Source organism: Episyrphus balteatus, chromosome 1 (genome assembly GCF_945859705.1).
Source record: "Episyrphus balteatus chromosome 1, idEpiBalt1.1, whole genome shotgun sequence".
NCBI classification, from domain to species: Eukaryota; Metazoa; Arthropoda; class Insecta; order Diptera; family Syrphidae; genus Episyrphus; species Episyrphus balteatus.
The window spans coordinates 39,586,585-39,612,767 of NC_079134.1; the positions used below are offsets into that span (position 1 = coordinate 39,586,585).

General features: G+C 32.1%; 3 protein-coding genes across 3 annotated transcripts; 1 reads left to right on the forward strand and 2 right to left on the reverse strand.

The window, feature by feature from the left end:
* Positions 1–476: 476 nt before the first annotated feature.
* Positions 477–1,740, reverse strand: LOC129916490 (putative nuclease HARBI1). Its single transcript, XM_055996513.1, has 3 exons — positions 1,331–1,740; positions 1,146–1,281; positions 477–515 (listed from the first exon to the last, which is right to left on the reverse strand). Exons 1-3 carry the CDS (start codon positions 1,738–1,740, stop codon positions 477–479), a joined length of 585 nt encoding a protein of 194 aa, XP_055852488.1.
* Positions 1,741–3,913: 2,173 nt separating this feature from the next.
* LOC129905858 (T-complex protein 1 subunit delta) lies at positions 3,914–10,986 on the forward strand. The gene is made up of 5 exons (XM_055981480.1): positions 3,914–4,197; positions 9,064–9,716; positions 9,781–9,920; positions 9,982–10,666; positions 10,729–10,986. Exons 1-5 carry the CDS (start codon positions 4,107–4,109, stop codon positions 10,744–10,746), a joined length of 1,587 nt encoding a protein of 528 aa, XP_055837455.1. The 5' UTR covers positions 3,914–4,106; the 3' UTR covers positions 10,747–10,986.
* A 5,379-nt stretch (positions 10,987–16,365) lies between these two features.
* Positions 16,366–17,262, reverse strand: LOC129905164 (rRNA-processing protein FCF1 homolog). The gene is made up of 2 exons (XM_055980571.1): positions 17,152–17,262; positions 16,366–17,086 (listed from the first exon to the last, which is right to left on the reverse strand). Exons 1-2 carry the CDS (start codon positions 17,152–17,154, stop codon positions 16,487–16,489), a joined length of 603 nt encoding a protein of 200 aa, XP_055836546.1. The 5' UTR covers positions 17,155–17,262; the 3' UTR covers positions 16,366–16,486.
* Between the last annotated feature and the right edge of the window lie 8,921 nt (positions 17,263–26,183).

Sequence of the window (26,183 nt, forward strand, 5' to 3'; positions counted from 1 at the left end):
TTTGTAAACAAAAAAATCCACTTTGACACATCAACACATGGGTTCAGTTAACGATAGTTTACAATAGTTAAATATTGTTAGAAAAAGAACGCACCTCAGAGTTCTGATCTTCATTTCCGATTGGAGTGAAACTGATATAAACACCTCGTACTAAATTACCACATTTGTGCTACATTGGTTTCCACTCGGTACAAATAAATGTTTTGCATCAAGTACATGACCATCAACTTGAAGAGTAACCACGTCTTCTTTCGAGAAACCACATAAACCTTTCTCTTGAAACAATAGGTACCATCGAAGACGGCATACAAATACAATCAACAGAAGCACTGTGAAATCTCACCACATCCGTGCATAGCAAAAAGAAAGGAATTATTTTCATATCTGCGCAAACTCTGCAGGTAGTTTTTCATCCTTTCAAGTTTCAACTCCTTAATTGAGAGAAGTTTTCTCACTGCTCATGGCAATGGAATTCATTACACAATGGATATGATCTTTTCGGTAAGTTTGTTTGCCTGCAAATAATCAGGTATTGTTATTGTATATTTTATTTTTTTCACGTGCGTCGTCTTTCGAAGATGATTTGTGGCTGATACGACATACACATGATGTATGTACCTACACTCCTTGGTTTAATCGCTTACTCTTTAACGCCCTTAGAACTTTTATAGGTATTCCATTCAGGGAAAAAAGTATTATTAGGATTAGCAAGGAGTTGATCTCGCATTATCCCTTTTCCATTGGGGGTGGTAGTTTACTCATGAGTAGATCTAGTACTATATACAATCAACACATGATCTGCTCGAGGAAATAGAGGGATGTGTAGTTGTTGTACTGGATTTCTACTCATGAGTAAACTACCACCTCCAATAGAACAGGGCTAATGTGGGATTAACTCCTTGCTAATCCTAATAACACTTTTTTTTCCTGAATGGAGTATAAAAGATTCCATAAAATGTTCTAAAGGCTTTCAAGAGTTATCGATTAAACAACGCACGTGAAAAAAAAATAAAATATACAATAAATATACAAGTTTCAAGATAATATAAAATAATTCTATTTAAAAAGTAGGGTATGTAGTTATACCTTTAAGCAGAGGCGTTGGAAAATGTATTTGATTTTTTAATTACATTAATAAAACTTACCAACTGAACATTTTTTGAATGATAACTTTTCCGGTTGAGGTAAGCACATTCAATTTCGGCATCCGGCCTTTTGATTCGGATGTGGGTGCAATCCACCGCACCGATGACTCCTGGAAATCCAGTTTCTTCAAAAAACCTAAAACAAAATCTGCTAATTATGGTTTTTATTCATATGCAATATTTACCTTAATTTAATGGCTTCGTATTCTTCTTCAGTTGGAAACTGGATCCACTTTGGCATCAATTTATTTTGTAGAACGGTGGACACCTCTTTTACTGACCGTGATACCATCGTTCGGCTAAGAGCAGCTGTAAAATCTTGCCCTACATCTCTTTGAAACGAGCCCGTTGCAAAGAAATGGAGGGCGGTGCAAATCCTTAAAGGGATAGGCACAAAAGTTTTTCTCTGCCCTTTTGCCATATGAGGGCTCATTTCTTCTATTAGTTTAAAGGCACACTCCCGAGTAAATCGATAAACCGCACGAAATTGCTCATCCGGCATTTCGAACGGATCTTGAGCATCACGAAGACGCCGGCGCTCGATTCGCATAGCGTTTCGTCGATTGTACTCATCGTATATTACCATATGATACATTTTTTTATCACTGTTTTATATTTATTTAATTGTTAATTTATTTTATAAATTTTTTTATCACTGTTTTATATTTATTTAATTGTTAATTTATTTAACACAACCCAATGTTTTAAAAATTAAAATTTTTGAAATTTTAACAGAAATTTTTTGACATTTGGTTTCCACTATTGAACTGGAATATGAAATCTCCAGGGTGGCTTTTCACATCGAGATACAGATACAGTCTATTTTTCCAGATAGAGAAACGGTTGGAATTTTTGTTTCACAATTTTTCGATGCGAGAAGTTCTCGACTAAGTTACAGAACGTGGGTACTGGATAATTATCTGGATTTTTGAAAAATCTATACAGATAAAGTTTTTGTTGTATTTAACACGTAAATTGTTTCGATTTCAAAAATCTCGATGTCGTTTTTTTGCACAAAATCTATATAGATAAACAAAAAAACACACCTATTATCAGATTAAAAGATAAAATTCATGATTTAAAATCAAATCAATACCAATTAAAAAAGAAAATTCTTTTTTGTTTTTGTAGTTGTTTTTTTTTTTTAATTTCGATAAGAGATGTATTAAAGAGCTATACAAAATCTTTCGAAGCTATCTGTCACATCTCAAAGCTTCGGTAGAGCTTTGGTAGAGCTTCGGTAAAGCTATGTTTAAGCTTCTTACAGAACTTTTATGAGTACATTCTTATAAAGGGTCAAACTTGTATAACGTTCTCCTTTTTCCATGCCCAACAACCTTACTAAAGTTAAAAAGAAGCTGAAATGTAGCTTCTGTAATACCTTTACCAAAGCAGAAATGTTAGTTGGGTGGCCCTTAAAAGTGAAAAATCGGGAAATTTACATCAGGAATTTTTATTTCTTTCTAGCGTTATTTGTTTTTGGAAAAAACTACATAAATTGTTTTTTAAACCAAAAAATAAGCTATTCCCGACAAACAATTTTGGTTCTATAAAGCTTTACAGAAGCAATTGTTGTTTCTGTAAAGCATTATAGAAGCAAAATTGTTAGTAGGGTTTGCATCTAGCCGTTTTTTACTATCCCACTTGATCCATATAGATCATTAATTAACACGTATTAACAACAACTACATGAGATCTTGCTTTTCATCAGGATCACGAATCGTGATGTTGCTTTTCCTCAGGATCACAGGCCGCCTCCACAGGAGATATTTTTCTCTAACTCAATGTCTAACATCTACAACATAACAATTTTCATTTTCTTGGCTGGGCAAATTTTGTTCGGACATTTCATTTCATATGCCTCGTTCGCCAGAGGATGATGTATGATTTTTTGCGGACAAAATTTATTTTATATGCCGTCAATTTTGTATGAATACTTCTTTTTGTTAAATTTTGTCAATTTACACATGCACTCATCAACAAACTATGCATGTACCTATTGCTTGGTTTGTTTTTTTCTTTCCTTCTAGGAAATAAACAAGCTTTATTTTACAAAATCAATTATAATACCTGTTAAATAAATTTACAATAAATAAATAAATTCAAAAAGTATTATACCATTTCATTAAATCTAATTCAATTCAACATAAAACATACAAAAATTCGCAAAACAAACAAATATATTTTGTCGTCCGCTTCTACGGAGACAACCTTGCTCATGAGAGGATAAAAAATAATGAAAAAACTACCCTTCCAAAAGAAAAAAAAAACGCATCTGTCAAATTCAATGTTAGACATTGGTGTTCAAACAAAATCGAAGACACGATTTTGTCTAACATTGAATCATAACAAGAAATGGAGAGCCTCCACAAGACATTTCTTGTTAAAGGCTTGGCCACACCGAAGGGTATGCGGTAGCGGTACGTGTAGCGGTAACGATATTTGTATGGAAAAAAGTTCCACATCTGAACGTTGATATGTCAGTTTGGAATTTTTTTCATACAAGTACCGTTACCTCTACCCGTACCGCTACCGCATACCCTCTGGTGTGGCCAAGCCTTAAGACACTTCAACATGACAAAAATTATCTCCTGTGGAGGCGCCCTGTCACGAATCGTGATCCTTCAATTTTGTTGTGCTATTTTTGTAAAAAAAATTTCATTTCGCCTCGCCTTATCTTATTTTCCTGTTTGCACCTTAACAGTTTTTGAACGTACCCTAATTTTACAAAAATCAGTTCAGAGCACATCGATGCTTGTCACTTTGACAGTAGCGTTGACATTTAACAACTGTCACAAGTTGCGGTAGAAAAAATTCTTTCTTCAAGAAAATATTCTTCATTGCTTTTGTTCAAATCGCGAGGAAAAATTTTAATCCATTCTAATCGTGCTTTAAATTAATACAAAACTTATTTATTTCGTGTTAATTAAATTCAGAAATAATATCGCACCAAAAAGTAAAATGTCTGCTGGATTAAAACCTCAGGGAGCTGCCTTCAAAGACAAGAGCAAGCCGGCTGATGTCCGTATGAGCAATATTCAAGCAGCTAAAGGTAATTAATAAATTAAAAACTCCATTTAATTTAATTAAAAGTGTTATTCAATGTATAAATATTGATATGTGATGCAAAATTCATAAGTTTATAATGATTTTGATAGATTTGTGTTCATTTGAAGTTGCATCTGCTGAGGGATCCCGAGGGTGTAAACAAATTCAGTCTAGAATGTTCCCCCGACATGAGTCACCTGATTGATTTTTTTTTTTATTTAATTTTTATTTAAATTTAATTTAAAAGAGTTATTTCCAATTGTTTATTGGTGTTATTATTGGAAAGCAAAGATAATTTTAATTAGAATAAATATTTTGTAAAGTGTCACGGACTTTTTCCCCCAGCCGGTAATTATTGGGTTTTCAGTTTTAAGTACTAAATCCACTATGGATTGTAGAGTCGCCTTAAGGCGCTTGTCACCCTAAGAAAGTAAAAGAGTGTATTTTTCTAAAGGCTCGATTGTCAGGATCAGTGTCCAAAAAAGCACGCCGATACATTTAAGTACCAATTTGCACACCTATTTTATGCAGGTATTTTTTTAAAGATAAAAGGGATTTATTTAGAATAGATATCTTATAAACATATTTTTGTCTAATATGGTGGCTTTAAAGTTTGAACGAATTTCCATTAAGTTTTATATTCCCTGTGGAATTACATATAAGCATTGAACACCACTCTCATACAACATTTAAAAACATTTTCCATCATTTGTAGGAACTTTCATACATTTTTCATACTTATTAAATATTAGCCGATAGAAAGTATCTTCTGTGCGGGGGCCTTAAATCTAAATAAATTATCAAAAACTTAACTTCCCCTAAAAAAATCAATACTTTTTTGAAAACAAAAGACCAACAGAATTCTAAAATAAACCAAACCTGAAAAAACACGAATCTTAGTAAAAAAAAATGCTAGAAAAATATTTATTTATTATTATTAAAAAACACCTTTAAACAGCTCCTTCCACTTTCGTATGCCAAGTTGCCTTCCACTTTCGTGCGTTTCTTACGACAAGGTCTTACTCTACAGCGGCGTTCCTCTTGGTTGGAGTTGAAAAAATTCTGGGCAAGATATGACCTAATGCTATTTTTGAGGTGAAAGCTTTTCCTCGTAAAATCTTGATTTAAAAAAATGAGTTAGCATTAAAAAAAGTAACGGATATAAATGCAATACAATTTCCTTTTTTTTATTTTTCTCCTTCCTCAATAAAATTCCTCGTTGAATGATAAACCTTGGCCATTTTTTTTTACTTGCAATATACAAATGTTTTGCCTTTGGACTTGACCAATTCTGCTCGTTTTGGCATAGGGCTTTTATTTAAACATATTTAGTTTAATAGAATTAATTTTTACCTTTTTTAACAATGCCTCGAGATGCGATCTATAAAATTGTGAAGAAATAATTTCGAAATTAGGTCGTATTTCAATTAAATACAATTCCAAAGCTCATCACTGTTGAGTTTGTGTTTTTATTACAATTGACAATTTTAAAGGTTTTGGTGGGGGCTTCATCTAGTTGAAAAACTATTTTAGACAACTCGTATTCTTTTGCCGCCAAAAAACTTGGTAACATCAGTTTTGGGTGATTTCCTAGAGAAGAAATTAAATTTTTTTTTAGGACCAAAAATAGCGGTACCTGTCATAGAAAAGTTATTTTTGTTTTCAAAAACGGCGTAAACGGTTTTAATTATAATTTGTGTGTGTAGTGTAACACATGAGAGCCTCCTTTTTAAATTAAAAAAAATTTGTACCGTTATTAACGGTACCTGCCATAGAACGTTTTTTTTTTTTTTATTTATGAATTTCTCGTAAACGACAAAATGTTTATACAGAAATAAACGTTATACAGGGTGTCCCAAAAGTAATGGATCACACGAAGTATGCTGATAGGCCAACCTTAGGGCTCTCAGAATTTGGTAACTTGTTAATCTTAAATCTTTACGGTTTTCGATTTAATGCAGTTTTTGTGAAATTACGATAAATCACGACTTTGCAACAGTATTTTGCTTCCTACGCTCATAATTGGTTTTTGTTTTTTACAATTCTTTCACTTAAACATTGCCTAATAATAAGAAATAATTAATTAATCAAAATATTTTTTATTTCATTCGCCATTTTGCTGCAAATGAATTAACAGTTCCATGTTGTATGAAAACACAATTTCTCACTTTTATTTCAGAGCAACACCCTGAAAAAAATTTGTGTAGTGTGACACTGGTTTATTATTTTGAAAACTTGCCGTGTTATTGCAGTTTTCAAAAATGCATAAAAGTTTCCAAAGTTAAAGTTAGAACTAAAGATATAACAATTTAAAAGCAACAAAACAGGGTCTTTCAGAGAAAAATAACAAAGAAAAATAAACAAATTTTCTCGACTGTTGTTTGTTTATTTCTTTTTGAATAAAAGCCTCGATTTTTGGAAAAGTTAGGTCCATTTTCTTCACTCGGAGTTGAACAAAACTTGAGAATTTTTATATTAAAAATTCTCAAGTTATGTTCAACTCCGAGTGAAGAAAATGGACCTTAATTCATTTGTAGCAAAATGGCGAATAAAATAAAAAATATTTAGATTAATTAATTATTTCTTATTATTAGGCAATGTTTAAGTGAAAGAATTGTAAAAAACAATTATGAGCGGAGGAAGCAAAATACTGTTGCAAAGTCGTGATTTATCGAAATTTCACAAAAAATGCATTAAATCGAAAACCGTAAAGATTTGGGATGTATAAAAATATCAAAAAACAACGGGTTGTCGAGTTTTATCGAAATTTCGTTTTTGTATTGAATACAAATTTTTTTAAATGTCATACCAACTTTTTTTTTTAATGTTAAAACATTTTTATAAAAATTTATTTTTTTTTTAAAGGGCTCTAACGATTTTCGATTTTTTTTTTTCTAAAAATTCTTTTTTTATACAAGAAGTTGAATGGCATACTTGGTTTTGTGTAAGAGATCATTTAAAACGGGTTTTAATTAATTATAAAAACAGATTTTATTTTTTGTACACTACTTAGGAAATTCCTTAAAAATATCAAATTTTAAATTTTCTCTAATTTTGTTCAGTAAAAAGCTTTAACATTACAGTTACTTTTACCATAAGAGCAAGTACATACGTGCGACAAAAGTCGTGTATTTTATTTCTTTTAATAGACATTTATTTCATAGCATTTAATGAATATGGCAACAATAAAGAACCTTTCTGATCTCTGTGTAAGAGTGTTATTAACATATTCAGCACGGTTTGCATATTCGTTTTTATCACGACAGGGTTCTATTCCTGTCTGAATTCATTGTGTAGATTTTTTTCACCATTTGAAAGAATTTTCCATGAAACACACATGAAAGAAGTTGTCACGAAACACCTTAAGGGCCATTTTGTTCACTATTGCTCAACTTGTAGCAAACTCCCAAGTTGACAAACTTGAGAGTTGACTATAACTTGAGAGTTAAAACAAAAGTTGAGAATTGATTTTGTTCACTATCGTTTTCTCAAATCTCGAGTTTGTAAAACAAAAGTTGGTCAACTTTCAGTTTAAAAAATATCCCTAGGATATTTGTGACAGCACAAACAAATACTGCCAGTTCAATGTCATTTTAATCGAAGTTTTTTGTAATTTGTTCGTTTTTGTGTTGAAAATGTCAAATTTGTTTTAAAGAAATTCAATCGGTATTTAAATTTATTTGGTTTGTGTACTTTATAAGTAATAACTTATCTAGTTTTGTCCGATTTTACGTACGCCGCCCCGTTTTTCAAAATATTAAAATGCAAAGCAATCCAATTTCAAAAAAATATTAAGGTCCAATTTATTCACACTCCATTAAATTTAAAGTGGCCATTAAAAAAGGGAAATTTTAAAATTTGTATGCGATTTGACAGTTTTATAATTTTTAATGGAGCCTTTAAAAATAATGGAGAGTGAATAAATTGGGCCTAAGTGCGAATTTTATAATTGAAGTTCCTGTAATTGGATAGAAGTGAAAATATTCAAACGTCCCTGCGTCGCGTCCACAGTGATCTAAAGCAGAATTTTTTAACAAGAAAACTAGAAAAATAACTTCTTGCAAACCCATGTCATCAAAAAAAATATTGAATATTTTCGTACACATAATGTTTTTATTTAAATGTTTTAATAAAATGCATAAGAAAAAAAAATGGTTTTAGTTTTTGTTTTGTTCTTGAATTTTGTTTTATGAATTTGTTCTTTAAATTAGCGGGGCAACATTTTGCATTGATTCCTCTAAAAAGAAAAGGTAATGCCAAAATTGTGTTGCTTTGGATTATTATTTTTGTTTTCACAATAAACAAACAAAATTTTGACAGAAAAATAAAAAAAAAAAAAAACATTTTGAAGTAAACTCCCAAGTTTGGTCGGCAAACTTCTACTTTTTCCGGAAGTTGAGAAAACCGAAAGTTGATAAACTCTCGAGTTGAAAATCGAAAGTTAAAAACGTCAACTTCGAGTGAATAAAACCAAATTCAGAAGTTGAAGATAAAAATCCTCAAGTTATGTTCAACTTCTAGTGAACAAAATCACCCTAAAAGACTCGACTCCTTGTTTCTCGTATTGGCCCTATAAGGAGCTCTACTTTTTGCCTGTAACAACGAGTTAGAGTGCACATCCTTGGGTACACTCGTCTACATTCTTCATGAAAACACGTTTTGGTAACCTTGTGGAACCCGCCATTAATGTTCCCTTGGCAGTGTTTCGACTGCTTTTCTACATATTTAGCTTGAGCTGGATCCTCCGAATATACGGTCAGCAAAAGTTGTGGCAGCATCTTGCAAAAATAGTTTGATTTTTATCAACATTTAGCTTCTTTAAATTATCTCTCCAAAAGTTAAAAATTGAAAATTGTTTTTTTTTTTCCAGCTGTTTCCGATGCCATTCGTACAAGTTTGGGTCCTCGTGGTATGGATAAAATGATCCAATCGAGCAATGGAGAAGTATCCATCACCAACGATGGTGCAACCATTCTCAAGCAAATGAATGTTCTCCATCCAGCTGCCAAGATGTTGGTTGAACTTTCACGTGCACAAGATGTCGAAGCTGGAGATGGTACTACCTCAGTTGTAGTCATTGCTGGAGCTCTATTGGAAGCCTGTGAAAAACTTCTCCACAAGGGTATCCATCCAACTGCTATTTCCGAGTCTTTCCAACGTTGTGCCAATAAAGCTATTGAAATCTTGAATGAGATGTCCAAACCAATTGAGTTGACCGATCGTGAGACACTCATTAAGAGTGCATCAACTTCGTTGAACTCGAAAGTTGTATCGCAACAGAGTAGCCTATTGGCTCCCTTGGCTGTTGAGGCAGTCATGAAAGTGACCGAACTCGGCAAGGAAGGAACTGTTGATTTGAAAAATATCAAAGTTATTCGTAGTTTGGGTGGAACCATTGAAGATACCCAATTGGTTGATGGTTTGGTATTCACAATGCGTTCGGCTGGTACCAACGCACCTAAGCGCATTGAAAAGGCAAAGATTGGTCTTATTCAATTCTGTATTTCGCCACCAAAAACAGATGTAAGTTGGGAAATATTTAAATTTCTTGTGTCAAAATAAATAACTTGGATATCTTCTTTTGTAGATGGACCACAGTGTCATTGTTTCCGACTACGCAGCCATGGATCGTGTATTGAAGGAAGAACGTTCATACATTTTGAACATTGTCAAGCAAATCAAGAAGGCTGGTTGCAATGTCCTTCTTGTCCAAAAATCCATCTTGAGGTTTGTATATCTCTTGTCCTTAATTTCATTCCAAAAACTTATAATCTCTTCCATTTTATAGAGATGCCGTTTCTGATCTTGCTCAACATTTCTTGGACAAAATCAAGTGCTTAGTTGTCAAAGATGTAGAACGTGAAGACATTGAGTTCGTTTGCAAGACTTTGAACTGTCGTCCTATTGCTTCCCTCGATCACTTTGTCGCCGAAAATCTTGTTAACGCTGATTTGTGTGAAGAAGTTGCCAGTGGAACCAGTAAATTCGTTAAAATTACCGGAATTCAAAACCCCGGCCGCACTGTTTCCATCATCTGCCGTGGATCTAACAAACTGGTCCTCGAGGAAGCTGCTCGTTCTCTTCATGATGCCCTCTGTGTTGTTCGTTGTTTGGTTAAGCAACGCTCTCAGATCTGTGGTGGTGGAGCCCCTGAAATTGAAATGGCCTTACAATTGGCTGCTTATGCCCAAACAGTTGAAGGTGTCGATGCCTACTGTTTCCGTGCCTATGCTGATGCTCTCGAAGTCATACCTTCTACTTTGGCCGAGAATGCTGGTCTCAATCCAATTGCCACCGTGACCGAATTGAGGAACCGACATGCTCAAGGTGAAAAGAATGCTGGTATTAATGTCCGCAAAGGAGCCATTACCGATATTTTCGCCGAAAATGTTGTCCAGCCTTCGTTAGTCAGTATTTCAGCAATTTCCCTAGCTACAGAGACAGTTAGATCAATCCTCAAGATTGATGATATTGTAAGTTTAGATTTACAGTTTTTATCTTTGAGCAGGATAATTTTATATCTTTTTCATTTCAGGTCAATACAATGAGTTAAATGTTTTTCTTCCTTAAAACTTCACATCATGCGCTGCGCTCTAATGAGCAGTTAATAGCTTCAACTTGACGCATTCACAACGAAATTTATTTTTCGTATTCATTAAAAAAAAAAAAATTTAATGTTTGTTCACTCTCACACACTACTCATATGTATTTTTTTCTTTTAACTAGTTTTTGCATTTTAATTTTAAAAAGAACAAATCATAAAACAAAAATAAAAATAAAAAAACAAATAAAATACTGCTAATCTATTAAAAAAAAAAACAGTTTTATATTTTTTTGTTTGAAGGAAAAGAATTCAAAAACAATCCTCTTCTGATTATTTATGTTTCAGAAATTGGGAAAGGGATTTAACTTAAATGTTGTAGTTCACAATTCTTTAATGAGTCTGGCATAACAGTTAAAATTAAAGTCGAGCAACTATTGAGTTTATCTAATTTTTTATATTTGTGGAGTTTGGGGAAATATGAAAACAAATATTTTGTTTTTACATTCAAGGCTTTCGAATATATATTTACAAGTATTCAGGGGCAAGGCTCCATCAAATAGACAGGACAAGATTTCTATCTTTTTCGAGCTTTTTGGGTAACCACCTCCTTCCAAAACATTCACTCATACGTCAAGAGCTCGGCTAAAGCTCTGTCCCAACTTTTTACAAAACTTAAGGATATTTTGTATTGCCCACTGAACTCTATATTACATTATAGTGTTTTATAGATATCAGTGGTCTGGAACAAAAGCCTTTACCTTTTCGAAATATTTACGTTAGACTTTCGACTGTGACGCCGGATTCTCAGCTAGAGTAAGCTGAAGCTACTGGAAAGTATAACTACTTTTCTTTTAAAACTGTCGTCCTTTGTCAAGCAATTCCTCTTTTTCAACAAGAAATTTGCCTTGATCATTATAAGCCGCCTTCCATTGGCGTTGGAAAATAACTAGTGAGTAGATGGTTTAGTACATTTACCACTAGATGTACTAAATGCCCTTCTGCCTGAGTAGATAGAATTTCGTTGAAAGCGTGTGCCTTTGAAAAAAAGTGCCTTTGAAGTAAAAGTGAAGAGTGCCACCACCAAGGGAATAGGCCTATTAATGAACTTTTGAAGATTCAAGAATTTTAACAGAGTTAATGTTAGGTAAAAGTCCCACCGAGAGCGTTGAGATTTGTATACGATTATTTTCACATAATTTGTGTACTTATAGATAGTTACGAAGAAAAAAAAATAAAAAATTATTAAAATTATTTTTATTTTAAGTGGAGTGATTGAATATAATTCAATATAAGTTCAAGTGACCAAAATAAGGCGTTTTAGTAAGAGTACGACAGATCTAACTGATGAGCCCACTGTCGTACCTGGGCGAAACGCTTTGTAAATTTTTGGAGTTGAGGTCACTTATATACAGGGGCGTACACTCCCTTGGGGCAAGCGGAGCGGTGCCCCGGGGCCCCCGACCGACCCCAGGGCCCCCACTGGAGACAATGCAGAGAAGGAAACTGTTAGCACGAAGTAACCAGGGAGACAAATTATGTCATTCAGTGTAATGTATAGTGCATTGGTAGCCACACAATATATGCATATTGATTTTAAAAAACGTTACCCCAGAGCCCCCAAAAAAATAAACTGCTTTTTTAAAAGAAAAATTATAATTTTATCTTAGGGCCCCAAAAAATATTACTTGAAAAATCTTTGCCACCACAAATAATACATTGGGCCCCAAAAAAGCAAAAAAATATTATTTGGGGATCCTCAAAAGTGGTTCAAAGCAATCAAATGGAAAATTTAATATAAATTCAGAGGCCCCAACATAAATACATCAGGGCCCAAAATAAAAACATTACGTTATTGGTGGCATTCCGAATTACTTACTTCAGAACAGAGGCCCCAATACCTATTAACTCTCGGCTCCAAAAAAAAAATATATTTTTTTAAGGGGCCTCTAAGCACTTAATTTTGAGGCTCTAAAAATAATTTTTCAGAGGCCCCAAAATAAAAAAATTATGTCTGATGATGGAAAAAAAAAGTGTATTTATTACTTCAGAACAGAGGCCCCAAGAACTATCAATTCTTATATAAAAAATTTTTATTTTAGGGGTCTCTAAATATTTAATTTTGGGGGCCCCTAGTACAAGTGTTTACTACTTTTATGAGAGGCATTTTAAGTAAGTATAGCAAAGTGCATTACGAACATATTAAAACATTGAAATAAACCTTAAAATAAATTAGCCATACAAAAAAAACGTATGGCGTATACGTAATTTTTTTTGTAACTAAGGGGCCCCCAAATATCAAAGGGGCCCCAAAATTTAGTCTTACCCCGGGGCCCCGGCGACTCAACGTACGCCATTGCTTATATACTTATATACTTATACTTATATTGAATTATAGATAGTTACGATAAGTAATTCTTCGAAAAACTTACAATTAAGTCATTTATGGTAGTATTTTAGCAATTTATAAAAACCAGAAGCTGATGGCACCAAACTGACCTTGGATTTGGAACGAGCTCCATAACCCCAGGTTGGTGCTGTTTCACAGCACAGCATTCAAAAAATGTTTCTTTTTCAGTGCATTTTGGGTCCGGAAGAATAGTTTTGGCTTAGCAACTATATTTTTGTCATGGTGACATCTTTATAAAAAAAAATAATTAACTTTTAACGGTTTTTTAGCGGAAAACCTTTAGATAAACAGAAAAAAGTTGTGAATGGTTTTTGATTGTTGTTTGAATAAAACTAAAATTTTTAAAACCAGTACATTTTTGGTGAAAATGAAGCAGTTTAAAGAAAGCAACATTTAAAAGCATAAAACCCGTTTTAACTCGATAATGAAGCGAAAGCTAAAAAATTACTAAATAGGCTTTTCCACTCAGAATTACCTTAGGAACCCATGGTTTTCGTCTGTGGCGGTAGATGTGGAATACCCTGTATTTTCTATTAGTCAAATAGAGTTCATTCATTAGATGAAGACAGGAGGGAAACCTAGGCTGTTTAATTTAAAAATAATGCTGAAATAGGTAATAATAGCCCTGTTCCTTTGGGAGGTGGCAAAGTACTACTAGTACTTTACTAGCGATTTTCAATGGAACGCACTTTTAACGTATTCAATACAAATCGTATCTACTCGGGAAGAAGAGCTTGAGTAGATGATAGTACTAGATTAACCAAAACATCTACTAGTAGTAAACTACCACCTCCAATGGAACAGGGCTAATAACGACGACTTTATTTAAAAAAGGATATTGTGAATAAGTGGCTGAATGAAAGCATTTATTCATTTTTTGCGGACAATAACCGGCAATCTATCAAGTCCGTAGGAGTAGTCATCATTAAGCTTTCGGATTTTTTTTTATAATAGTTGGTAGAATATTTATTATAGTTGTAAATAAAGTTTGGATCAAAATTAATTTTTTCCTGAAGGACAGAACAGTCCATATCAACAGAAAAAATTTGATGTACAACAACATCGGCAATTTTTCATCAAGTGAAAGACCATAATCGTTTTTGATATGGAGGTAAGTTGTAGTTATCAATACATGGGAGTGTCTTGTTGTGGCTGCCTTGTCGGGCCATTGACGAAGATAAATAGACTAGGAAGCACCCACCGCTGGGAAGCTCTTATCATCGCCACAGCTCACACGCATCCGTGTGGTCAAGGCCAAGCTAGAATGGCAAGAAAAAAAACAACATCTGCAGGGTAGTTCCAAAAAGGTGGTATAAGGTAATTTGATGTGTGAATGAACTATTTGTATTGAGAAAAGTGAAGATCACCGTTGGCATGAATTGAATTTTTGAAGCGAGGTGAGGTTTGGTGGAGGGGCAAGATCCCCCCCTATATCCGGCGAGCTAGCCCGCGCATCGCCAGCATGCCACGGCCCCGTCTACCAGACATTCGGAACCTTCCTATATCTAATCCCATCCATTTCCTGCAATTTCCGCTTCCGTATTCATCCTACCCAACGAATCCCATCCTCAGGTCCCACTCCAGTTGCCCGTTACAGTCTTTTAGAGCAAAACTCAGAAATGTTTGCTGCATTCCTTCGATTATTTTTATATGGATTTTTCGGATAGGGGCCCATACCTTGGAAGCATATAGAAATAAAGCTTTTTACAAGCTTTTTTTAAAAAGTTGTTTAAAATATTTCGTAATAATTATTATAAAGATCTGAATATAGGTACTCTTTAAGCCAGTAGTTAACGAAACCTAAATCAAAGTTTGGTCTATATTACCATAAGTCTGCCTTAAGTCATATAAAAATAAAATGCACGACTGGGTCGCACGAACTTGCTCTTAGAGCTAAAGTTGCTTAAATTTTTAAGACTTTTTATATAGAAATTTGGGAAAAAAATAAAATTCGTTTTTTAAAAAAATAAAATAAAATCTGAAATCAAATTGCCCTCCAAAACAAGAATGCAGTTTTAATTGATATATTAAGATGCATTTTTGGACAAAAAATTTTCAAAATCGTTAGAGCCGTTTTTTAAAAAACTACTTTTTTATAAATAATTTTTTGGAAAAAAAGTTTTAAAATAAAATTGGTATGCCATTTTGTAGAAATCACTAATCAACATCTAAAACCGAAATTTCAAAAAAATTCAATGTCCCGTTTTCGAAATTTTGATTTTTCAAAAAAAAAATTTCAAAATTTTTTTAAAAATCCAAAAATTATTTTTTTGGAAATTTTATTTTTGAATTTTTAAATTATATATAAATTCTTCTTCACAAAAAAATTCGTTGAAATCGTATAAGCACTTTCGGAGATAATGGGATTTGAAAAAACGGTTCTATGGCAGGTACCGTTAATAATGATTTTCAAAATAAAATTTCTTCATTTAAAGATAGACCTTAGCTTAAAACTAACATTTGAATTTTTTAAACAAAATCGTTGGAGCCGTTTTTGAGACATTTCAATTTTACTAGAATCGGTATATGACAAGTACCGTTATTTTTGGTCCAAAAAAATTTATTCCAAAAACCCCTCTGAAGAGTCACCAAATAACGCTACATACCAAGTTTGACATCAATCGGTCCATCCGTTTAGGCTGTAGCTTCGTTTACAGACAGACAGACAGACGGACTCCCGGGACCCACTTTTTTGGCATTCTCTACCATCGTAATGTTATGGAAAAATGTTATCTCAACTTTTTTTTTTTTACGAATGCATAACTTGATATATAGTACCTATATAAGTAAAAATATAAAAGTACAGTGACAACGTTTTGGACTCGAATATTATTTTTTATTATCATCAATAAATGGCTGGTATTGCTAGGGCTCGTATATATGTATGTGTATTAATTTTTCCCAACGGGCTCCTAGTATTTTAAAGTAAAATAATGGAGTCAGAGTTAGGGTTTAATCGATTCGGGGAATAGTGCTGATAGTGATAATTGTGTTAAAATTTTGATTTGACATTATTAAACACAATCTTAGAATAGCAAAATTTGTGTCCGCCGAATTCTCTGAAAAAAAACTTTAACCAAAAATTGGTTGAATATTAGTTTTACCGTAGTTATGAAGAGTAAAAGTTTTGATCTTCATGACAATCAAAAAATTTGATTTCTAATTTAGTTCCAAGATAGTTCGTCAAAAAGTCTTCAATATACCTATAAAACAAAAACGTATTAAAACTTTGTTCAATTTGTCAAACTAAACACTTTTTAATGGTTTGTATAGAAAAAAAAAAATATACAAAATAAAACTTTTTTGATTACATTTCACTCTAAAGACTATTTTCCTTTAAAATCATGTCTTAATGCCATAAGCTTCTGGCATTCGTTCAATAGTGTACTTATGTGCGGCGACATACATAATTGGAACACCTGGAATCTTCCTAACTCGATTCTTTAAATCTTTATCGTTTGTTGCCACAATATAACACTTGTGTTGTGTAACTCTGTTAACAATGCAGTCATCAGCATAATCACCTTTATGCAAACATGGCATTCTTTCGAATCTCGGGTCGGAGATTATTCTCAAAGCAAGTTTATATTTGGCTCCGAGTTTCTCCAATTCAGCTCGAACACAGTCAGAAATGTAAGGTATACATTTGGCATAAAGACAGTCCATCATTCCTTGAATTATGTCCAGCTTATTTTTTATACTAAAGTTTATAAAATTGGTATCGAGAATAATGTGATATGGAGGTCCTAATTGAGTGTTGTATTGGAAGAATAGAGCTGAACTAGTTTGTGGAGCTTCATTTATTTTCAATTTGAGTGGATCTATGGCAACTTTTCGTTTTTTACGTAGTTCTTCTTTGATACGCCTGTCGGTAGGTTTCATTAGACGTGAAAGTTGAGCATTACGTTGTTTTTGGATTTTTTTTGTTTTCTTTTGTTTGCCCTGTAAAATTGAGTATTTGTTTATGTGAATATAATATAAATTTTGTAAAATAATAAAGAAATTACCATTTTTATTTAATTTATTAACAAGTGTGGAAGAAGAAAAAATTCGTAATGAAAACAAAACATTCAAGAGATCTACACACAACACACACGTGCAATTCGGCTGACATTTGGTGATAGATGTCAATTTTTTGACGAACGTTAAGTAGTGAGGACATGAATCTTCCGCAAACGGTTATAGTTAATACACAAACCAACATGGTGGGGATTCTATTAGTGATGTGTAGTTGATAATGTGGATAGTATTTCTGTTGTGTTATCGATTAATTTTATAGAATCGAACACTATCGATGATTGCGAGAAACTGACCAAATGCAAAAACATATATTTATTTTTTCTAAACAATATGTTTACCCAACCAACTTTGTGAATTTTTTTGTTTCAGCTAAGTTCCTCTCTGAAAATATATCTACTAGGCTTAACTCGATCTGCTTACTAGGCTGCAGGGAAAGCAAATGGGTGTAAATATAATAATAAATTTAAGCCAAGATAAAATTTCCATACAAGTTATCGATAATTTGTATGGGACTCATTTTAGCTCGGATAAAATTTTTGCATAATTTGTATGGGAGGCTATAGCAAAAAATTGAAATCTGGAAATTTTGCTATCGGATAAAATAATTATCTCTTTTGGCAAATAGAATTTAAAATATATTTGAAGAAAGAGTAATGGTCAAAACAGACGTGCAGTTTTTTCCCTGCAGCAAAATAAAATAACACGGGCTCTTATGGGAGAAAAATCTGGATGCAGCGCAGAGCTGCATCATGTCTCTATTTCTAAATTCCATGCCAAGTTTCAACAAAAATACAAAATATTTGCTATTTGGCATTACTGATATTGGCAGTTGACACAATCTATCATTCAAAAATTCAAATAACGTTCGTTTTGATTTTTCTTAAAACGAAAGAACAAATTGAATTCATAAAAAAAAAACATAATCATCTTGTTTTCTTTTATAAATTCAATTATTTCTTCCATTTTGACCGCTTATAATCCATTTTTATCGTTTTCTTACAAAATATATAAAAAATATCAAGGTTATCAGTTTTTTTTTGACAGAAATAGGCATCAATAATTTAAAAAGTGATGCATTTTTGACTAAAGCCTGGTACGCTGCTTGCGCTAAATGGATCCCATACAAATTATCGATAACTTGTATGGGAGTTTTATCTCGGCTAAAATTTAGCTCGAACAGCGTATCAGTATTAAAGCAAAAAAAACACATTTTTTAAGAGATTTTACCTGATGGAGGTTTTCCCAAATATCATAAAATCTATAAGTTTTCTGGCAAACTTCCCGACAAACAATTTTGGTTCTATAAAGCTATACAGATGCAATTGTTGCTTCTGTAAAGCATTATAGAAGCAAAATTGTTTGTAGGGTTGTGAACAACATTTTTGTTCATAATTGCTTTAATAATTTTATAAAACACTATGTTTATAACATCGAAGAAAATCGGCCCAAAGTCAAAAATTATCATGGGTACGAAAAAAATAATTCCATTTAAAAATTAATATCTGAGCAATAAAAAAAGATACTAACATTTCTTTAAGATAGGTACAAAGAATAGCATTTCTCACTTCTAAAAATCAAGACAATAATGAAGTTTTTATCATAAGTATTAACGGAGTTAATAACATTAACATGAGTAAAGGCATACCAAAGTAAGCGTTTTCTTAAATCATCGCTAAAGGGTATCAACTTTGTAGGTAGAGAGTTACTGTAAAACAATTTTTTTCTTAGAATATAGGTACCCAAGAATCATCCCTCAAAATCTTCTTATCTCATCCCAGGACACCCTGTATATAAAATAGTCAAAAATAACTATTTTGAACTTTTTAAAATAGTTATCCCGATTTTAACTATGAAAATAGTTTTTTTTTTCTCTATGTGTGGTTTTTGGGTTGGCAACCACTTAGAGCAGGCTTGTCAAACTCAATGGCATTCACGGGCCAAAATAGCAGGATCTAAATTTCTATGGGCCGCAAAAAAAAAAGAAATCATTAGAATTTTTATGAAACAGACAGTGGCGTACGTTGAGTCGCCGGGGCCCTGGGGTAAGACTAATTTTGGGGCCCCTTTGATATTTGGGGGCCCCTTAGTTACAAAAAAAAATTACGTATACGCCATACGTTTTTTTTTTGTATGGCTTATTTATTTTTAGGTTTATTTTAATGTTTTAATATGTTCGTTATGCACTTTGCTATACTTACTTAAAATGTCTCTCATAAAAGTAGTAAACACTTGTACTAGGGGCCCCCAAAATTAAATATTTAGAGACCCCTAAAATAAATTTTTTTTAAGCTTAGAATTGATAGTTCTTGGGGCCTCTGTTCTGAAGTAATAAATACATATTTTATTTTCCATCATCAGACATAATTTTTTTTATTTTGGGGCCCGTGAAAAATTATTTTTAGAGCCTCAAAATTAAGTGCTTAGAGGCCCCTAAAATATAATATATTTTTTTTTGGAGCCAAGAATTAATAGGTATTGGGGCCTCTGTTCTGAAGTAATATCCGGAATGCCACCAATACCGTAATGTTTTTATTTTGTGCCCTGATGTATTTATGTTGGGGACCCTGAATTTATATTTACCTTTTCATTTGATTGTTTTGAACCACCTTCTGTACCATCTTCTCTACTTGTTGTACCATCTTCTCTACTTGTTATTACTTTTAAAACAGACCCAAGGTGTAGATCTGTTATTCTGGATTTAACAGGTGACTCATTTCGATTCATAAGTGAAAACTGCTGCTCGCATCGATAAGTGCTTCCAAGCATACAAATGATTTCATATGCCAATTTTCGAGTGTTCTCAAATCTGCTTGGTAAATATTTGTAAAATTCAGGCTGTAGAATTTAAAATATCTTCAGCGCAAACAAAAGCAAGAAAATAAAATAGACGACTTATTTTGTTGAAACAATATTAATGAATAAAAAATTTATTGAAAATATTTTCTGATAAGAAACATAAAAAGTATTAGATTATAAACTAAAAATAGAGTGTGAACGAATACAGTAAACATATTTTAACATATTTCAACACAGGCATCCCAGCTTCATCGAATTTGGATCTTTAAACGGAGCCACACTTTATTTCGATTAGCTCCATTTGCAAATGATTACGTACTGATTCTATATTTATAAACCCGTCTCAAAAAGAGATTAAAAAAGGATGGATTTTTCGGGAAAAAGTAGCGAATTTTTTTCATTGGTGTTCATTTAAGAAAAAAGTAGCGACTGCAAGTCGACTTTAAATCGAATTTTTGGTTGTTTGAAAGTTGACTTAAATCTTTTGTACAAATAAACAAATTCAGAGCTTATTCCCGAAAATTCACTTAGGATGAAACAAATCGTATGGAACTTTTTCACTGCTTTCCCATTGGTCAAACTGCACTCCAATACTAAATAGAGCAAAAAAAAAGGTTGTTTTCAATACAAAAAATGTTTGTTTACCTTTTCACCCATCAAGAACTCATATAAGCTGGAAATTCTCCATTGCGACATAAATCGCAAAAAGTTAAAATCTCTGCAGTGAACATCGTGTTGAAATGGAGAAATTCAAAACAATTTTATTGGATTCCCCGGTTTGTTCGTGTTCATAAGAGACATTTAAATTTTATTTTTTAAACAAAAATTGAATTTAAAAATTGAAAATGCAATTTGTACCTAAATTAAGCTTGGGCCGCACAAATATACGATGTGGGCCGCATGCAGCCCGCGGGCCGCAAGTTTGACATGCCTGACTTAGAGGAACGATATACTGGAGAAATGTACCAAAAAACTAAAGCATGTAGGTTGAGTCAAGACAAGAATTTTCTAAAAAAATTGGCTTAATTTGGAAAATAAAATTATAAAAAATAAACGGTTACACCAAAAATGACTTTCTGCAGAAGACTTTTTCTTGTTTCTAAATAAATCTGCTTAAGTGTTTAATGAACCAGTTTTTGAAAAATTAATTTTCAATGAAAATATATGACTTTTTTGAAAAAAAGTAGTTTTTTTTTTTTTAATTTATCATAAACGACAAGATATTTTTGGATCCAGTTTTCTGTTTTTGTTTAAAAACAAATAAGAGTATTGAATTTTGAAAACAAAATTGGTACTTATGGAATTACATTAAATAAAAAAAAAAAAAAAATTAGTTCGAATTTCTTTTTACGCTTCTTTTTCAAAATTTTGATTTTGAAAATTAATTTTTCAAAACCTAGTCCATTTAACAGTTTATTTAAAAACATATTAAAATAGTTTTTGCTCAAAATAAGATCACTTTGCGCAAAAAAAAAAAAAAAATCAGTTTTAAAAGGAGTTCGCAATTTTCTACAAAGTTTTATCAAAAAAATTACTAACCAACTTATAAGTAGCTAAAACATGTTTTTTTTTTTTTTTACAGAAATTACTTATTATAACAATGCATTATGCATCATTAGAAAATTAGAATGAATTTCGGAAAAAAGTGCTTCATTTACTACAATTTGTTATGTTTGTGGGTAAATTGAGGAATAAACGATTTAGTTATCTGACCGTTTGTGAGTTGGTTTATAAATAATAATAATACAACTATCATCTGAGCATGAAATTCATTTTGAAACAAGGTTGAAATTTTAATTATTTGGACTTTGAAATTTTCCATACTTTTGTGCCAGAAAAAAATAGCGATATCACTTCTATACCCCAAATCTTGAATACGATTCAAATGAATTTAATTAAACTCGTAATTTTGGAACACACCTATCATAGACAAATCTGAAATCTCTAACTGAATTAATAGACATTTTAAGATTTTTTGAAGCTTTATGCTTGACATTGGTGGAGTTTTGTAGATTTTATTACTGTGATTGAAAACTAGCATTCAATTTTATTCACAATTATCTGCAACAGTAAAAAAAATTCAACTTTAAACGCATCCATCTTCTTTGTGATTAAATTCAAACCAGTATAGCCACACCCTTATTTCAATTTCTAAATCAAATTCTAATACAAAACTGATTCTACTACTACAATTTCCCATTTCATTAACAAACACAGAAAAAAAAAAAGAAATCCATTCCGTCTCTGGCCATTATTTGAATTGCCAAACGAATGGAATCTAGTTGATAAGAACCTTCTAAAGCGTTATCTTTACTTCCGTATCATATAGAAGGGTCCTTCCTACAATATACACGCACATATGGTGAGAATGCCCCTTCTTCTCACAGACATGTATTATAGCTTCTAGCTTATAGTAGGTACAGTTTAAAGAAAAGAAAGCAAAAAAAAAAAAAGTTTTTGAAAACAGCAAGAGTCGCTTCCTAGAAAGACCATGCCCCGTTTTCCGTACAAAGGAATTAGAAACCTTTAATCATTTTAACTGCAATGAAAACGTCAAACCCCTACCCCTTATTCGACAGAGACTTTTATATGTTTAGTTGCTGTTCAAAAAAGTTTAAATCACCACCCACCCTCAACCCAACTTCCCATTCCTTTGCTAGATCTGCCCACCTTTTGTTAAACTGACATCAACTATGATAACGGTTCGTTAGACACTAATCAAAGGCACATACAAATACAATGCTTGAGTAAGTAAATTTGTTCCTTTGATGGCGGCATATCAGAGCGGATGTTACAGAAGGACATGTTTTATTTTCTCTATTTTTGCGAGTAAATGTGTTCGCATTTTAAAATAAATAAAAATCTGTTCGCACTTCCGGTGGTGATTTTATTCTTTGTTCTCATTGTCTCAAAATCTGATAGGATGATAATATTAATTTAATTAAAAAACAAATCAAACAAAGGACAGGATATTTGTTTGATTTAAAAAAAGAAAAATCAAGGCTGTTTTTTTTTTTCTATTTTCCGTGTTTGATATCAAGGATCTTGAAAAAAAAAAGATAATAAACAGTAAGATGACTTTGTGTATTTATTTTTCTAGCCTTCATAACCTTGATCAGAAACTTCAAAATCCTTCTTCTACTCCTTCTCTATCTCTTAAGGACATTGTCGTCAACTTAATCTCGATTTACACTTTTTCCAATCAAAACACTTGACCCGGTTGGGTATGATTTCAAAAAGAAGAAAATCGTTTTTGTGTCATAATATTCCTGATGGGAAGGCAGCATCCTTATTGTAAAAGGGTTAGTCCTTATAGTCCCTCATCCAATATACATAGATATAAAAGTCCGAAAGAAAAATAAGGAATCACAACGCAATATGAAGTTCTCGAAATTCAAAATGGTGTGAATCGGATATTTTTCTTTGGAATCGGATTTTTTTTTTATTCTGTTAAGGATGATAAATGCGACTTTAGAAAAGGAGACGAATAAGAAGAAGACAAATCTCGGTCATTGGTGGAGTTCTTTTTTTATATTTTTTCTTTATACAAAAAAATAGGGGCTTGAGCTTGATGTTGTGTAAATAAATATAAATCTGCTATCTGCCCCCAAGCCTATACCTTATATTATTGGAAAGGGGATACGGTTCTTCATTTTAATCTGGATATCTATTTACTTGAAGTTTATTCGTTTGGGTTTTGTATAGGTTGGTTCATTTGGTTTTTTTTTTCTTTCTTTTTGAAGGGATGAACAAATTCTTATTCTAAGGGCTATTTGAAGTGGGTGCTAATCATTTTCACATTTTAAGGGTAATTGATTATTTGCTGCAAGGCTAAATAAGGGTCTAGATCTAATGTAAGTGGAGAATAGGGCGGTGGACTTTTTAAAATGTTGATGGTAAACAGTCTAAAGTAAATAAAATTAGAGATTGATTGCGATTAGCCAGTATATTTTGAATTTTTTTTTTGGGATTTTCAATAATCTAAATGGGGTGTTTTTTTTTTTTTTGAACGAGCTTTGAAGGTATCTTATATAACACACAGTGTGTTAGACACTATTTTATACGATAGAATTACGAAAAGTTATCAAGAATCTCGAACATAAAGAAAATTGTTTAGGTTCCTAGTGCATTTATTAAAAAATTGATCTTTTAGTTTAGGTTTCGCTATAAAATGATATTTAAAAGAGTATTTTATAATTTTTCGAATAGTATCAATATTTATATTCTCTGTACATTCCCCTTGTTAGATTATGTATCCACGAAATAGTTTTTGTATCCCTGTGTTATCTTTAAATAAAATAAAAACGATTATTATATGTAATGAGTTTTCGATAACTTTGGCCAAAAGAAAAACTTCCATTTAAATTACAATTTTTCACTTTAAGTAAAAGGCTTGATGCTTTGTTTTAAGGTTATGCCGTTTTCTATCTTTTAAACCTTTAACATAAAGTGTTCAAAATTTTAAAGCGGATATTTTTTTGCTCACATACTTCTTCCTATCATTGAAATAAATTGATTTGAAAAATTGAGAAATGATGAAGTTCTTAAATACTATAGCATGTATGTTTTATTAAAATAAAAAATAAAATGGAAAATGCCTGACCCACGTATCTACACTACACGGCAAATTTTGTTCAGTTCTTAAAATAAATAGACATTTTTCTCAAAATTAAAAACATGAATTGAACAAAGGGCAATTATGTTATGTTTAAAGCATATTGATCGACTTATTTCTACACTTAGACCTTTGCATCTATTCTATCTGTTAGTTATAAAGCGATCTTTAACAAAAAAAAAATCTTTTAAAAAAATGTAGTAACGAGGTTCAAGCAGAAACGGGACGATATCCTGACTAAACCCCTGGTCCTAGAAAGATGGTTTATACCTTTTTGAGAACGGTGTTAAATGTAGACAAGAATCTCATCAAATATTTTTACTTTCAGGCTATGTTTAAAAAAATGAACTATTTCAAAAGAGAAAAATATTTAACTCTTGTGGGGCGAAATAAAAAACTACAAAAATAAGGGAATTTTTTTCTATTAATTTGAAATAATTTTTTCACTTAGGAAATTGATTCTCAAAAACCCTTAAAAAACGAACGCCCTAATGTTGATATATATGTAACGAAATTAGTACAAAAAATATATTAGACCGAGAGCCCACAGCAAATTTTGGGGAGTGGAGGTATACCTAACCAAAATGTGAGTATGCAGTTTGATAGCCTTATGCGTTCTAATAACGAAATCGAAAGTCTGGCAGCTTTTAATCGCGGCTTTATATGGTTTTCGATGGGTTAAAAAACGTGAATTTTCCAATTAATGTGAGTAGGCTATTGTAAGCAAAAATTCACATTCTGATAATAATAAATGATGCTCTGTCATTTCCCCTAAGCCTCAATACTTCAATCTCGGTGATACGACAAATAGTAATCAAGATATAAGCTTTTTTAACTAACCATATCAGCTCTCTTCTTGGAGAGCTTTGAACTCGAAATAACAAACAAAAAATATTAAACAGAAAAGTCTCCAAAACAAAGCCGCTTAAAAATCTTATATCTTGAGTTCTATTAATCGCATCACCAAGATTGATGTCTTCAGGCTTTAGGGGAAATGACAGAGCATCAGTTGCTGTATAAAGAATGGGCAGGTTCAGAAACGTTAGGCACTAAATATTTAGGTAATTTCTCGGTCTCTGATTGGTCAGCTGTCAAAAAAAAATCTTTCCAATTTAGGTAATTTTATTGGAAAGCTAACTGGAAAGTTAGGCAAGAAAATTTTCCCTAAAAATTTAGGAAAGTTTTTTTTGTCAAAATGACAGCAGATTGTTTTAAATTAAAGAAATAATTTAGCAAAATTAAATTTATTTGTGTGAAAAACGAGTAAAAAGTGCATTATCGCGTATAATTAATATTATTTATTCATTATAAGTAAAATTTGGTGTATTCCCCATGCGATCGGTAAAATACTTAAGTAAATTTTGAAATTTGACAATAGCATCATATCCAAACTAATTTAGTCAATTTCCTCAAATTTCAGTTCAGAAAATGACGTTGCCTAAATATCTAGTCCCTAATATTTCCTGAACGTGCCCAATTTACTCAAATTTCCGTTCAGAAAAAGACGTTGCCTAAATATTTAGTCCCTAATATTTCCTGAACGTGCCCTATGAAATAGTTTTAAATTTAGCCTACTAGTATGAATAGGAAAACTCACATTTTTCAACC

Excerpts from the sequence above, each read along its gene's own strand:
- LOC129916490 (XM_055996513.1), bottom strand. The coding sequence starts at position 1,740 with ATGTATCATATGGTAATATACGATGAGTACAATCGACGAAACGCTATG. Across the intron at positions 1,282-1,330 it reads TACGAAGCCATTAAATTAAG|GTTTTTTGAAGAAACTGGAT; the intron begins GTAAATATTGCA and ends ATTTTGTTTTAG. Across the intron at positions 516-1,145 it reads ATTCAAAAAATGTTCAGTTG|GCAAACAAACTTACCGAAAA; the intron begins GTAAGTTTTATT and ends GATTATTTGCAG.
- LOC129905858 (XM_055981480.1), top strand. The coding sequence starts at position 4,107 with ATGTCTGCTGGATTAAAACCTCAGGGAGCTGCCTTCAAAGACAAGAGC. Across the intron at positions 4,198-9,063 it reads CAATATTCAAGCAGCTAAAG|CTGTTTCCGATGCCATTCGT; the intron begins GTAATTAATAAA and ends TTTTTTTTCCAG. Across the intron at positions 9,921-9,981 it reads GTCCAAAAATCCATCTTGAG|AGATGCCGTTTCTGATCTTG; the intron begins GTTTGTATATCT and ends TCCATTTTATAG.